The sequence below is a fragment of the Pleurodeles waltl genome, chromosome 12 (genome assembly GCF_031143425.1).
Source record: "Pleurodeles waltl isolate 20211129_DDA chromosome 12, aPleWal1.hap1.20221129, whole genome shotgun sequence".
NCBI lineage: Eukaryota > Metazoa > Chordata > Amphibia > Caudata > Salamandridae > Pleurodeles > Pleurodeles waltl.
The window spans coordinates 538,229,729-538,244,310 of NC_090451.1; the positions used below are offsets into that span (position 1 = coordinate 538,229,729).

The 14,582-nt window shown below is 40.8% G+C and overlaps 1 protein-coding gene across 3 annotated transcripts in view; it reads left to right on the forward strand.

Moving 5' to 3' along the window:
- ENKD1 (enkurin domain containing 1) overlaps positions 1–14,582 on the forward strand; it is a 127,692-nt gene that overhangs the window by 47,252 nt on the left and 65,858 nt on the right. For all 3 annotated transcript variants that reach the window (XM_069217562.1, XM_069217564.1, XM_069217563.1), the window contains exon 4: positions 13,146–13,318. In XM_069217562.1, the coding sequence (XP_069073663.1) occupies positions 13,146–13,318 (173 nt within the window). The remainder of the gene's footprint in view (positions 1–13,145; positions 13,319–14,582) is intronic.

Here is a 14,582-nt window from a genome sequence, read left to right on the forward strand (position 1 = left end):
TCGAAGGGAAACTGTCCAAAGATCAACAGCAAATCAACAGCTTGGAACTCAAAGCCATTTTCCTCACACTGCCTTTCTCCCAAGGATACAAGGATCTTCAGTGCTGGTCCAAACGGACAACGCACCCAGCATGTATTCTATCCACAAGCAACGAGGCACAAAATCTCTAACACTCTCGAAAGAAGCCTAGGATTTGTGGCACTGGTTATTCATGTCCGATCCACACTGATACACGTCCCATGACTTCCAAGACTTCTCTAAATGCACCAGAGTCAGATATTACACCTAGAACCAGTGTTGCTGTATTTAAATGCATGGCAACTGAATTCTAAGCTCACTCGGAAGTGCAAACCCATGCTCTCTAAAGCTAGAGCAGACAATACAAAGAAAGCTTACTGATTGTAATGGAGGCGGTTCTGTTCCTGGTGCCAACAAAATGATTTGCACCCATTTGAAGCCTCCCAGGAACAGATACTACCATATCTGCGATCACTAGCAAAATCTGGCCCGATCCATTCTTCAATAAAGGTACACTTATCAGAAATTTCCAGATATAGGCGATAGTCAGAAACAGTATCCCTGTGTTCCTCATGACTAATAGAGAAGTCATGAAGTGTTTGTTCATGGTGTTTCCTCTAGTAACGGCGCCTCCACAGGAATGGCATCTTAACGTTGTTCTATCACAGTTAATAAAACCACCTTTTGAACCTATTCATAAAGCTGAACTAAAGATCCTCACATGGAAGGTGGCTTTCTTGAGTGCGATTACGTCCACCAGAAGGGTTCATGAGATACACTTTCACTGCGAAAGAACCTTTCCTACGCCTCACAGAAGAGTTTGTCATTCTTAGAACAAATCAAAATTCATTCTGAAAGTTCCATCTCAATGTACCAGTAATTCTTCATATGTTTTTCCCCAATCCTACCCCACCAGCTGAAAGATCTCTCCATACTTTGGATGTTAAGAGATGCCTCAAATTCCATCTCCAACGCACTAAAGCTATTCGCAAGGCTGATCAGCTGTTCCTTTCCTATGGACCTGGATGAAAGGGACCGCAGTAATAAAAGCAACAATAGCAAGATGGCTGTCCTCAACCATCCAGTTTACCGTTCCATAGCAGGAAAACCTTTAACAGGACAAACTTAGCTGCACTCGACAAGGGCACTATCTACCTCTACTGTTCTGTTTGCTGGAATCCCGCTGGAACAAATATGCTGGACTGCGACTTGGAAGAGCCCACACTCATTTATGCAGCCTTACTGCCCCCAGTGCATGCATAGATGTGACGCGGCAGTGGAACAAGCAGTCCTGCGTCATCTGTTCCAATAAGGTGAGCCTCTCTTAATAGAGAATTTCTTCCCTGTACTAACTACCCAAATTGCTTTCTAGTCTTATGTAATTGCACTGGAAATGTTTCTGTAAGTCACTTCTTTTAGATATAAAGTTTAATATCTCCATGTATATAAGCTTTGTTATGTTTACACACAGTGTAATCGTTGCATATTATTTACTTGCACATGTGAATTCTCTTAAGCCCATCATCCTCTAAAGATTTGCACTAAGTTGTTATACTGCTTCCTATTCGGATTCAAGCATGTGAATCTATGAAAGATCCTATACTGGATAAGACCATGAGTTACTTACCTATAACTGCAGGTATCCAGTATTGGCATCCTTCATAGATTCACATGTGACCTTCCATCTTCCCCTTAGAGGCTCCCCTCATATTCTAACAATATTCTTCACTCTAGTGCTCTAAACATCTGAAGGAAGGAGCCTCTCTTAGAAGTGTTCTAGAGGGTGCTGGTACCTGATTAGTCATAGCTATAGTTTAGCCCTTTTTAAAAAATGACATTGGTTAATGGACTTAGAGCCTACTGCCATTATAGCCTGTGGAGTTTGTTGCATACTGCTTTTCTAAAAGTGCTGTGGGATTCCCACTTCGGGGAATGATTCAAGCATGTGAAATCTATGAAAGATGCCAATACTGGATAACTGCAGTTACAGGTAACTCATTTTGCACTTTGCAATCTCAAATAACATCCTCATGTCTGACCGTGGGGTGAATTTGCTAGGATACCCAATGCCTGGTAGATTTGCAACTGCCTGGAACTTTCTCCATTTGTCACAAACCGTTCTTGCTGTGCATTAATGTAATTAATATTGTTTAGAAGTAGTTTTAATAACCCTTCCCAGAAATGCGAGCAGCAACGATTCTTTCTCTGAGACAGTCATAGATATATTTTGACCTGATGTAATAGGCTAACACAAATCTGAAATTTTCAGACTAAACTAACAGTTTCTGAGTATCTAGAGAGCTGGTAGCGCTTTCCAATTATAATTTATTTAAAGTATTCCTCTGATCTAGCAACAATGCAGTGGATCGCTTGAACATAAACTTCCATTGACTGAGCTGCACAGAAGTGATGGTAGGAAGGAAATGAGAGAGACAAATACTGTAATGAAGTGACTTTTTAGATCTTTTCTGTATGCAAGGTGAGCTGGACTTCTGGTTCATATCTGTGAATTAGGACAAGGTTTGTTTTGAGTTTTTGTTTTATTGCGTTTTCATAGTTATGAAACTAAGGGAGTATCTGTACTTGTATTTCTCATACCGCCTGTAAGTAAGAGCATATCATTCAGGTAGAATGGACGGCCATGTTCAGTGTTATTCATGCGATCTTGAATTAGATTCTGGCTTCCAGAGGGAGCCAGTAGACATGTTTTAGGATGAGGTGATAGTGTGATTTCTTGGCTTCTGCGACTAGTTTGGTGGTAGCACAAAGGATTATTTTTAGAGGTACAATGTTGCATTTGAGGAATCTTTCAGGACTGCATGGCCTCTGTCAAATTCAGTCAGAGCGCACATTTGTACTGCCAATCTGAGGTCTTCCTGAAGAGCTAATGCTGTTAAGCAGCTGACTTTAACTCATAACATAGTCAAAGTGACAGACTGAAAGGTTGCTTTGAGATGATAAAATAGTGTGCATTTGTTTAGCAGCATCTGATTCTAATTAACTTCAAAACTGATTTAGAAGTAGCAAGCAGACACTTTTTCACAGTGATACTGGTTTTTGATTCATAAATGATGACTAAGGGACATTGGTGTGCCTTAGTGTCATGTCTTGAGATCTAGCTAACTTTAGGATTTGGTGAGGATTAGTTGAAGGTCAGAAATATATTATTAATATATAAAACGAGAATATTAAGCATGCTATTTCTTGTTTTTGCATCTTTCTTTTTCACAGCACTGTAAAACTAAAAGAATATTACAAGATTATTTGGATATCATTAAACCACTGTGGTATAAGAATCATTATATTGAAGATAGGCTGGATACCCTGCCATTGTCACAGTGATGTGTACTTGGAGTTTCCCAGAAAGACCTAAATCATATAGTTCTAGTCTTTAATTGTCCCATATACAAGACCGTGAGGCTGTATTTGTTACTGCCATTTCTCTATAACAGCTCAGATACTCACCGCCTTTATAAAGTGACCATCAATCTAAGCACATTAGTTGTATGATAACTTTAATAGGTACAAGAGGGTAATTTTGAGTTTAGTTTCTGTCAACAATGTTTACTGTGGAATAAACCTTGACACGTTTTAACACCCTGTACTGTAGGTACCAGCATCATGAATTTTTTTTTTTTTTTTTTTTTTGTAAATGTATTTTTTGTGTAATCAGATGTGGGCACTGTATTCTAAATTAGTGTAGTAGACATTGGTACATTTTTAATGAATCTTGTTTATGAAGGAAATAATTATGTGATTCCCCTTGTGCAAGATTCAGTTTCTAGTGTGTGCATTATAAGCAACCTAACACAGGATAGCAATGTGGTAGTCTCAGAAATAATCCGCCTATTGTATATGTATTTTAATGTATCATAAACATCCTGTATTTCTGTCAGAAATTGACCATAGAAGTCAAATATAAAACAATTAAATCAACACTAAAAAAATAATACAAAAGTCCATAAATAAAACCAATGCCTAATCATCATCTTTTAAAACATTAGTATAACAAATTCATTCCATTCCTTGTATATAAAAGTTATTTTCCCTTCTCAATTCCATGTTTAATTTCAATGTATTGGAATTAATCTACATTTCGAATTTCTTCAAATAGAAAACATTTAAAAATACAATAATTACTGTGCATATCTACATCTAATGGCTAGGGCAATTTTTTTAAATGAAATTCACAACTAAAAAGCATAATTCTAGAAAGTTCATTTGTTTTAGAAAAGTGAAAGCTCTTCCATGTTGTCTAATAGTCACTGCTTTCAAAACAGGTAGTAAAAGCGTCTTTTGTGGACTAGCACACAATGGGATAAGAAGCATAAAGTGCATACTGCTTGACCTGGATTTAGTCATTTTAGGGCCCACATCATAAAAGTTTTTGCAGAAATTACTTGTAAATCCAAGTTCCCTATAAAATTGATAAATGATTTCAAGAGCCACTGTAGCTCATACATGCTTTTTATGCTATAAGTATTACGTCATCTGCATCGAGAAGGCATGGGTTCCAGCGTCCGTCCCTCACGGGTAGGTCTTTCCCATTCTTATTCAGATATATATCCAGCTAATTAATATATATATAACAGAAAAAGATACGGGGCCAAGATACAACCCTGCCTGACCACGCCCCCTGTGTTGATTTAATTGGGTCCGTACATTCTCCATTCTTACCAAATCTGATTCTAATGCTGGAATTTGTGTGCATTCTCTTTAACAAATGTAATAAAACTTAACCCCCATGGATTCCATCATGGTCCACAATTTAGCACGATTGACATTTTCAAAAGCACAGAAGCAGTCCATGTAAGGCCCCTTTCCTGGCATTGACATCGTTCACCGCTAGGAGTGTCAAATTCAAACATTGCCCCACTTTGTCCACTCCTGGGTAGAAACCAAATTGCATAGGTGAAAGAATATTATTTTATTCCACCCACGTCTCTAACCGTGTGAGGAGGACTCGGCCTAGGATCTTTCAGGTGGTATCCAACAGGGGGATCGGTCTGTAACAACTTGGAACAGCTTTATCGCCCTTTATAGGTTTCACCTGCACTTGCACTGTGCTTGCAAAGTCTTATGTTACAAACAAAATCCTTAAAGGGACTTAGAACCTGCCCCTTCTTCGCCCCTTACTTACCTGAACTTCCTATTTGTTTATGAAAACGTCGCTTGATTTTACTTGCTGTTTATTGGTCACTTCCAGCTCTTCTGCTCTGCTTTCTGTTCTGCTTTTGGCATCACGTTGAGTGTAGCAGCAGTACTCCTTCTGGTCTTAGGTGATTGGTTACTTGTTAGTGTTTATATGTGAAAAGATGAACTGAACGCAAGTCAATTTGCTTTGAAATGTGTGTAAACATGTCGGTCATCTTGCAATGGAGTACCGAGTGCATATGTAAAGCAAGCAGTGAGTGGGCTCAGGTTGTGTTTTTCATTACTTATTTACATTTCTGATGAATAACAGTTGTAAATCTTAAAATTATTTGTGCATTTGTTTCCCAAATTACCACTCATTAATTTTTTATAGAAAAGTCATTTGTATAATTGGGCAACGTTTTTTTTCAAATTGTTATTCTCTCAGTGACTATATATTTTTGATTTCAAGAGTATTATATTGACATTTTATACAGTAGGAAAATTTAAATAACATAAATGAAAAGAAACAATACATTGTATGGTACAATCAAATCAAGTGGTAACAGTAGATTAGGAAATAGCATGAGGAGTTGGTCCACATTTATAAAAGTAGAGGGTAGAGATAAGTGTATTAGTTTGCAGTGGTGAGGTAAGGTTAATCAGTGTATGTATTGTGACAGATTGTTTTTTGATGTGGTGAATGATCAAGGTACCTCTGTTATAGGTGAATTAGACAGAGTAAAAGAGCGGAGACAAGAGACGAAGAAGGTGACCACTTACTGCCATTATAGTGTTAACATAATATCAACATAGTGTCAACGTAGAGCCAACAGAGTTTCAACGAGTTATCAATAGGGTGTCTACCTAGAACCAACACATTATCAACTTAGTAGAAGCATAATGTTCACATAGTGCCAGCATATTCTTAACATAGATTCAACAGATATCCAAGTGAATCAGTCAAGTCACCCCAGATTACTGTATTGCAGGCAGTGCAGGCAAACATTAGTGATTTGTGTATTGTCCAACCTCTGGGTCAGAACGCAGTTTCGATAACAATTGTACAACAGCTAAGTACCCATTGGATGGCATTAGATTTGTATGAAATTATTATCAACCTGAGGCTGGTATCAATATTGATTAATGTCCGTATGAGATTTGATAAATCTAAATTCTGTTGAAAATGAGAAGATGAAATATTGCAATAAATCCTTTATCGGGTTGAAGGCAATTATAAGACAACTGATTTAATCAGAGCAGATTAAAAGTCGTTATAGAGATACAGTACCAGTCTTTGAAGAAGAGAAAATAAATCTTACCACTGGTTAGGGTTAACAGTAGGATGTTAGGTTTATTGTTAGGTCATTAGAAGGTGAGTAGGTGCTAGTTAGTTTAGTTAAAGTTTTTTTAGGTTGCTGACCGCTTTTATTTATTCTACTTCAGTTTGAAGAAGTGGAAGCAACTCAAACAAATATTTCAGCCCATGTTATGGTAATTATGAAAGAATGAGCTTGTACGCCCATGTGTCAATCCCATGGGTCGATCAGGGTTATGCAACGTTATGGAAAGATACCTGAATTTGGTTTTGGTTAGGCAGTTTGTGAGCAGCCTTGATTATCATATGTTACTAAGTGAGTAGAAAGTTAGTAGGAAGGATTTGTGTTAAGTGTTGGCCATTCCTACTGAGTTTTTAAGAAGTAATTTTCAGATCTTTGATTTCTGCCACGAGGAGTCAAGTTTCTTAGGGTCTTCAAAAATGTTGGTTTTGCCATTGTAAGTTGTTTTTATTCGTGCAGGACCAATAAACGAAAATTGTATTGACAGATCTTTCAGAGCTTTCCTGTGGGAAAGGAACAGCTTTCGTTTCTTGACAGTGTCTGTGGAGTAATCTTGAGAGATCCCAATGGATGCCCCTTGCCACTTAATTCTCTGTATTTTCATCATCTGTGTGATGGTGGCTTCATTATGTGAGTACCAGGGGGTTTGAAGATGAGGGCTCTTGGAGCTTTGCTGTTTGTGGACTTATGTGTGGGTGCTCTGTGCACTCCGGTTATTTAAAAGTGCTTGCCTAAGTTTATATTGAGTACTTGGGGGATCCATTTTTCAATGAAGGTTGCACAGGAAGAAGCTTGGTTTTCGTCACCTTCAGGAAGTCCGAAAAATGCACATGTTGCCCCTTCTGTTTCTGTCTTGGAGTTCGGTGATGTTCCTTTCCAGTCTTGCAGTGGTAGTTGATAAAGTTTTCGAAGAGTTGTGTTTGTGGTCTTCCAGGAGGTTTACCTGTGATTCTGTATCAGAAACTCCCACCCAGTTGTATTATTTTGTGTTTCAAATATGCAAAGTCGCTCTGTACAGTTTATGGGGTGGATTTTGTCAATTGAGCAAGCACCTGGAGCATGTCCATTTTCTGCATAATTAGGTCCAGAGTTGCGAAGTTCTCAGATTTACATTTTATAGAGGAGTCTGGAGTCGGGGGTCCTGCTTGTCTCTCTTTTGTGCTGGTTTGGTGTCTTTCAGGCCTCCCTTTGCCTCTTTTGGATTGTGCAGTTTGAAGTCTGCCATTTTGAGAGCAGACTTTACTGTAAAACTTGCGTCTGGTGCACCTAGTGGGATTTCGGTAGCCCTTGAGGTGTTTGATTGAGGCGCTAAATGTTGGGAGATAGGGTGAGGTGCAGAAGTCTGTATCCTTCCTGGGTTAGTAACACTTAAATAATTGTATATGGTGCCGCAATGCAGATTGTTGAACAGCAGGGTACAGCACTTTGGAGTGAAAGGGATATTCTCTGAACCCTCCTGTCTGCAATTTGGGTTGCTGTTGAGGTGGAGAAATTTAGGATCTCATTGTGTCTTGTTTAGAAGTAAGAAAGTTCAGGAGCATGTTTAAGAGAGAGCTGTATTAAATGGATGTGTCCATCCTGGGGTCAGGCATAGGATGGGAGGGCCAGTGCCATATTTGCTCTGGTCGGTAGGTTAGTTTTGTATATTATAGGTTCCTACCCTTATAGAGCGTTGTAGAGTAGTACCACTAAGTGCTCATCTCTAGGGGTAGGATGTTCATAGTGAAGCTGGGGTAGTCGAGTAGAGATTCATCCACGTGGAGTCCTTGTGTCGGCCATTTTAGGGTCAGACGTTGCGAGGCAGCTTCTGGAGCACTTGGTTATATGAGGTGTTTCGTTCAAAGTTTTTTTCGTCAAAAGTCAGTCACTGGAAGCACCACACCTTATATGCTGGACATTGTTTAAAGTGTCCATGAAGGCGGTGTATCAGCAGAGCAGGACGTTTTTGTCGATCGGTACGGCAGAGCTCTCCGATTAGGTGCCCATTTTCCTTGAGCGGTAGCCACGCCCTCTTCTCTCAGTGACTTATTAACAGGCAGTCACAATTGTAGTTATGTTGCAGGCACTCGGGTAATGATTTGAATGGCGCAGCAGGTGCAGTGGCACTGGGGCCAAAAGTTGTCAGAAATCATCTAAACACCAGATATTGCCATATTTTACCACTAAACAGGCATCACAATTGGAGTTACCTTGCAGTTATAAGGGTTATGATTTGAATGGTGCATTGGGTGCAGTGGTACTGGGGTCACAGGCTGTCAGAAAACCTCTAAACACAGATTAATGCTACATTTTACTACTAAACAGGCTGTCACAAGTGTAGTTATCTAACGGGCACTAGGGTCTAGATATGAATGGTGCAGCAGGTGCAGCGGCACAGGGGCCACATTTTTCATAACTCCTCTAAACACCAAATATTGCAACATTTTACTACTAAACAGGCAGTCACAAGTGCAATTAACTTGCAAGCACCAGGTTCATGATTTTAGTGGTGCAGCAGGTGCAGTGACACCGGGACCAAAAAGTCTAGGAACCCCTCTAAGCACCAAGTATTGCAACATTTTACTACTAAAGAGGCAGTCACAAGTGCATTTATCTTGCAAGCGTTAGGGTCATGGTTTGAATGGTGCAGCAGGTGCAGTGGCACGGGTGCCACAAGGTGTCAGTCTCTAAACACAGATTATTGCTAAATATTACTACTGAGCAGTCAATCATAAGTGCAGTTATCTTGCAGGCACTTGGGTCATGATTTGAATGGTGCGACGGGTGCAGGGGCACCAGGCCCAAAAGTTCGGAACTCTTCTAAATACCAAATATTGCTACATTTTACTGCTAAACAGGCAGTCACAAGTGCAGCATCTTGCAGGCATTGGGAGCATGATTTGAATGATGAAGCAGGTGCAATGGCACTGGGCCGAAAAGCTCTAGGAACCTCACTAAACGCAAATTGTTACTAAATTTTACTGATAAACAGGCAATCACAAGTGCAGTTATCATTCAGGCATTAAAGTCATGGTTTGAATGGAGCAGTGGCACTGGGGCCAAAAGTTGTCATAGCTCCTCCAAACAAAAAATATTGCTATATTTTACTACTAAACAGGCAGTCAGAATTGTAGTTACCTTGCAGTTAAAAGGGGCATGGTTTGAATGGTGCAGTGGCACTTTACTAACTACACATTAATATACCCTAATAAAGTGCCATATTAAATAAGGTAGAAGTTTGGAACCCTGGGATATTAATTTAACATACATCCGAACATAACCAACTGTTAACGGTTTATCTGACTTAAAACAAACATTATTGTGACCTTTCTCTAATATTTATATTCCAGTTAATGAGACAAAATGCAAAAGAAGTGCTTGTTGAAAATGAGGACAATAACCAACTCCTTCTAGGAGGGGGGCAAGTGGCTGATCACTGCGGCACAGAGAATGTTTCTAATCAGGGGGCCCATAGCTCTATATTGGCCTTAAAAAGGTCTATGGGTACTCCACTTGCGTCTGGTGCTTCATCATCAATAGATCCACTCAGTGCAGTGCAGCAGCTCTGTTCTATAGCATCCCCCAAAGGTCCCTCCATACCACTCCTACCCAGGGAGTTTTCATGACCAAACAATTTTGCATAATGAACAACCCAGGACTCGGCTGGAATGACACATTCAACACTAGTTGAACTCTGATCTGGAAATAATTGGCCATTGACTATCGCTGGTCCCTAAGTTATAATGCTAATTCTAAATCATCCCTTGCTGAATTCTGGATATCAAGATTTCTTGAAACTAAAGTTCCTTTCCCCGCGTAACCTGCACCTTTTCCCTCTGAGTAGACTTCAGTGCTCTTTGGAAATTTTAACCTGATTACCAGACTTGCCCTTTTTAACAACTAGTTACTTGGACACCTTAGCACAAAGTGAAATAAACCCAGATATAATTATTTCAGGGTCAGAATCTAACGACAGATGGATAAAATCAATTAATGTAGGCTTGCCATATCCATGGACAGTGGGAGGTACCGAACAAGGATTAAAACTAAGATCTGAAACAAAAAGCAAATCATGTTTGATAAGGCTCTTATTTAAAACCTCCCCATAAGGAGTGTGCGTTAAATGGGTAATTAAATCCTCTCTGAGGTGGGTAACCCACACACTTAGGTATGACTAAATTTACAGAGCTTTAAATTAAAATCCTCCTCTCATAAAAGAGAAATTTGAAAAAGTATTTTTTTTTTGTTTTTGCAAGGGACGTATCCAGATCTTCCACCATCTGTCAATCTGTTATCAAAAATGTTATAATCTTAGTTTACTATCACCAAATTTCTGAACCCACCTAATTGACAACTGTAGGATCTGAAACCACAATGAGTTGTATATCTCTGTTACTTTTACAAAAGGAAACTCTAAGTTGACTAGAACAGCCCCCCCCCCACTCTTTCGCAGAACCTGTTGCTGATGGTGAACTACAATATGTATGAAAACCATCTACATAGAAAGGAGTTACTATCTATGTTTTCTGTAAGAGAATCGGGTCACTTTTACTAATATGGGCGAGCCAGTCAGGATTGTTAAATTTGTCCCTCACACCTGCTGTGTTCCAAAGCTAAAGGCACCCCTTGGAATCTTGCCATGCATCTTCCTTTGCCCCTTTAATACAAACCACTGGTTCTCCCCCATCACTGGGCTGAAAAGTGCCAGTTGCCCATTTTGTCAATCTGTACTCTCCAGGTCAGTGAGGGGGACAAACCGTTTTTGAGTAGGAGTATTGATAGCCCCCCAGAACCCTCCCGACCTCTCTCAAACCTGAATTGAGGGCAGACAAACTGGGCCCGGAAGAAAACCCCTGATGGTAAGGCCGGAATACCCTTACTAGAAGCATGCGTATGGGTGAGGCAGTTTTAATAATGTTGCCACTGTTTTTTGGGCCTACAATTTCCCACTACACAGCCTAAGTGGGGGCTATATGGGACATGACCAACTTTTTTTTAAAACTCTTGTCACAAGAATGATCTCATATAAATTGCCTCTCCCTCCCTCACCCCCCCCAACCCTGAGTTTTTCCTTAGCTAGTAAACCACTTTGGATTTCAAGTCTAGGACATGTTCATGCTTCCCGGGGGTACAGGCCGGGGGCAAATGTAAATGTTTTTCTGGGTTAGCACTGACTGATGTACTTTCAAGGTCTTCGTTAGGTGCTGCTGGTGCCCTGTCTGATCCAATCTGGCAGTTTTTTGGTGGAAAACAGTTTATCTGTACTACATTTACTATTCTCTGGTTAGCTGTGTCCTGTGTTTCCACAGGGACAGACCTTTCTACAGTGTCATGTATTGGCACTGCTATCAGATTCTCAACCTGGACTTATTGAGGGGAGACCCCTTTAAGAGTCAGTTTATCTTTAATCTCTTTCAAACTACCGCATATGTCATTACAAAATATTTTAAGTATGAAGTCCAAATTATCAAGAAAGTCCGTACACAATTTTTGGTAAATATCACTGGGCAAATGCTCTTTTCATAGTGTCTGGGCTTCTACACCTTTAGCAACATAATTCCTCTAGGGCCTACGACTGGTCTTATTCGAGGTGGACCGGATAGCCGTTGGAGACCCCCTTCTATTCCCAGCGGAACTTTGGTGAATCTCATTTTTCTTCCTTTTAGGGGGAGGTGAGTCAGCCATCCCTACACCTACATCAATGACTTCCAAGTAGGGAGCCGTACTAACACAAGGATATAGGGAAACTTACGAGGTAGCTCCACTGAGGCCCGACAATATTGAGGAGAGTGGGGTAGGCTGCCCACTGTGATTTCCAGGTGTCTTCCTCATTTACTACTCGTACAGGTGAGGAAACCAGCGAGTTGCATTGTTCTTTATCTATGCGTTCCTCCACCAGACCTAATTCCGCGTTAATTGCCCCCATTACAGATGTAAGATACAATGAAATAGATGATGTTGCTTGGGGGGGCCTTGGCAGCATCCCCTTTCCCATCGCATGTTTTCCGTTTCTCCATTCTTACCTATATGGGCATCCAGTTTGCCTATAAGCGGGACTGAAGCACCAACCAGGGCCAAGAGGGGTGGCCCAGTCCAGTCCAGTCTCCTCTGGGCTCTGACAGGCGCAGACGGACCCGCTCTTGTCCCGGTCTTTGTCCAGGCATGTGCCCAGGTGCGTCCCCCACATGTCCCGCTGTGCCGTTTTTTTTCCTTGCACCTCCTGACGCAGTACTGGCCGTGGGTGGGTTTCCCCCTGAGCAGCCTTGATCCCATAGTCACAACAACAGTGCGATAGAGCTTCCTGCTCTGCTGGAGCGTTGTGCCGGTTTTGTCCTTGTGCCCCCCGTCGCAGTAACAGTGGGTACATTTCCCCCCGAGCAGCCTGGATCCTCAATAAATTAATTATCTTTCACGTGCAGATGTGTATCTGAAATGCCATTGGAATAGATCTTCAGCTCCCAGATGACGCCCTATATGTGAGACACCACACCTTCAGTCAGTCCACCTATCATTTTTATCTGTTGGCATATTAAGCTTTTATAAATTGCATAACATTTAAGCTACTAACATTTGTGAGATGGCTCCACTTATCCCATGAGTGACATTGCGCACAGATGACTCTAACTTAAATATACATGTTAAACACTGAAGTATAAACTTGTTTTGATTTGTCAGAGAAGGACCCCAAAGACCATGAGAAGGAGAATGTGCGAAGGATGAGAGAAATCCAGAAGAAGTGTCGTGAGAAGGAGATGGAGAGGGAGATCAACAAGCCCAAGCCTGTGAAGGCTCTGTGGAAATCCCAGAAATATGAGAGTGTGGAGTCAAAAGTGATGGCTCGGCTCCAGGTATGGTACCAAATCCTTGTTAGGTAATTCTTATTTTAAACATGCATATTGTGTGAGATAAAAGCCTTCCCTTGCCATCCAAGCAGTACTCAATTATGAGCTACCCTTTTCTTCTGACTTTATAATATATTCCATTGGCATGATACCTTAAGTAGGAACCCTGACTCCAAAGCAACATTAGCAAGACCGTCTTGCTCTGCCATTCACCTTGCAATATGGTAATGGCTATCTGGATAAACCACTACTACAGTTAATTATAAATACAACACAGGTTCATAATGTTATGTTGGTCTACATCTCCCATTTTCGCACCTTGGCACTGTGTCTGTCCCTCCCTCAGACTTTGTCTCCCTTCTTCTCCATATTCTCACTTAAATGCATTCCCTGTATCACTAACCCTTAACTCATCTCTCCACTTATTTCCATGAATCTCTTGTCCTCATGTTCCTCTTGGTATGTTAATTTCTGTAAATTGTTTAATTAGCATATCTCGGACAATAAGAGAGCGGAGCACTGTACAGTGGAGCTGATACAAGGGAAGATTACAGAGGATAGGGTCCACTAGTCAGATGGTTTCTTGTGGATGAGGTGTTGATCACAGAATAATATAATAATTTCCTTTCTGAATAGCGGGTGTGAGGAGCCTGCTCTATTTAGTTAGTGGGAGAAATCTAAATTCTAGGAGTATAGCAAGTGAAGGCTTTGTATTTTTTTGTGCTTTTTTTTATCTTAAACCGTATGAGATTGTTGTGTTGAGTGTTGTCGTCCTCGCTCTTGATATTGCTTGCCAGATATGGTGAAGTTCAAATTTTTGGTAACGTTGCAGGTTTGAAGGTAATGCAATCTAGGGAGGGAGCCATTGGTGCTTTTTCTGTGTGGGAGAGATTCATTCAAACTTCCTGAGACATTTGGTCTGATGGATGTTTGTGAGTAGGGTATTGCCTCCTCTGAAGTGAAATGGGATCACAGCTCTGACTTTTCTGAAATCTTCTTTCACTTAACAAATTGTAATAAGCTGGTTAGACATTTGGGGCCAGATGTAGCAACTTTGTAAATTGCGAGTTGCAATTTGCGAGTCCGAGCAACTCGCAAATTGCAACTCGCAATTTGTAATGCAGAACGGTGTCTCAGACACCGTCTGCGAGTCGCTATGGAGTCACAAAGACCATCCTCATTAATATTAATGAGGTGGGTCGCAAATTGCGGCCCCATAGCGACTATGGGCACTCACGGGTATGGAGGCCTGCTGGGACCAGCAGACCTC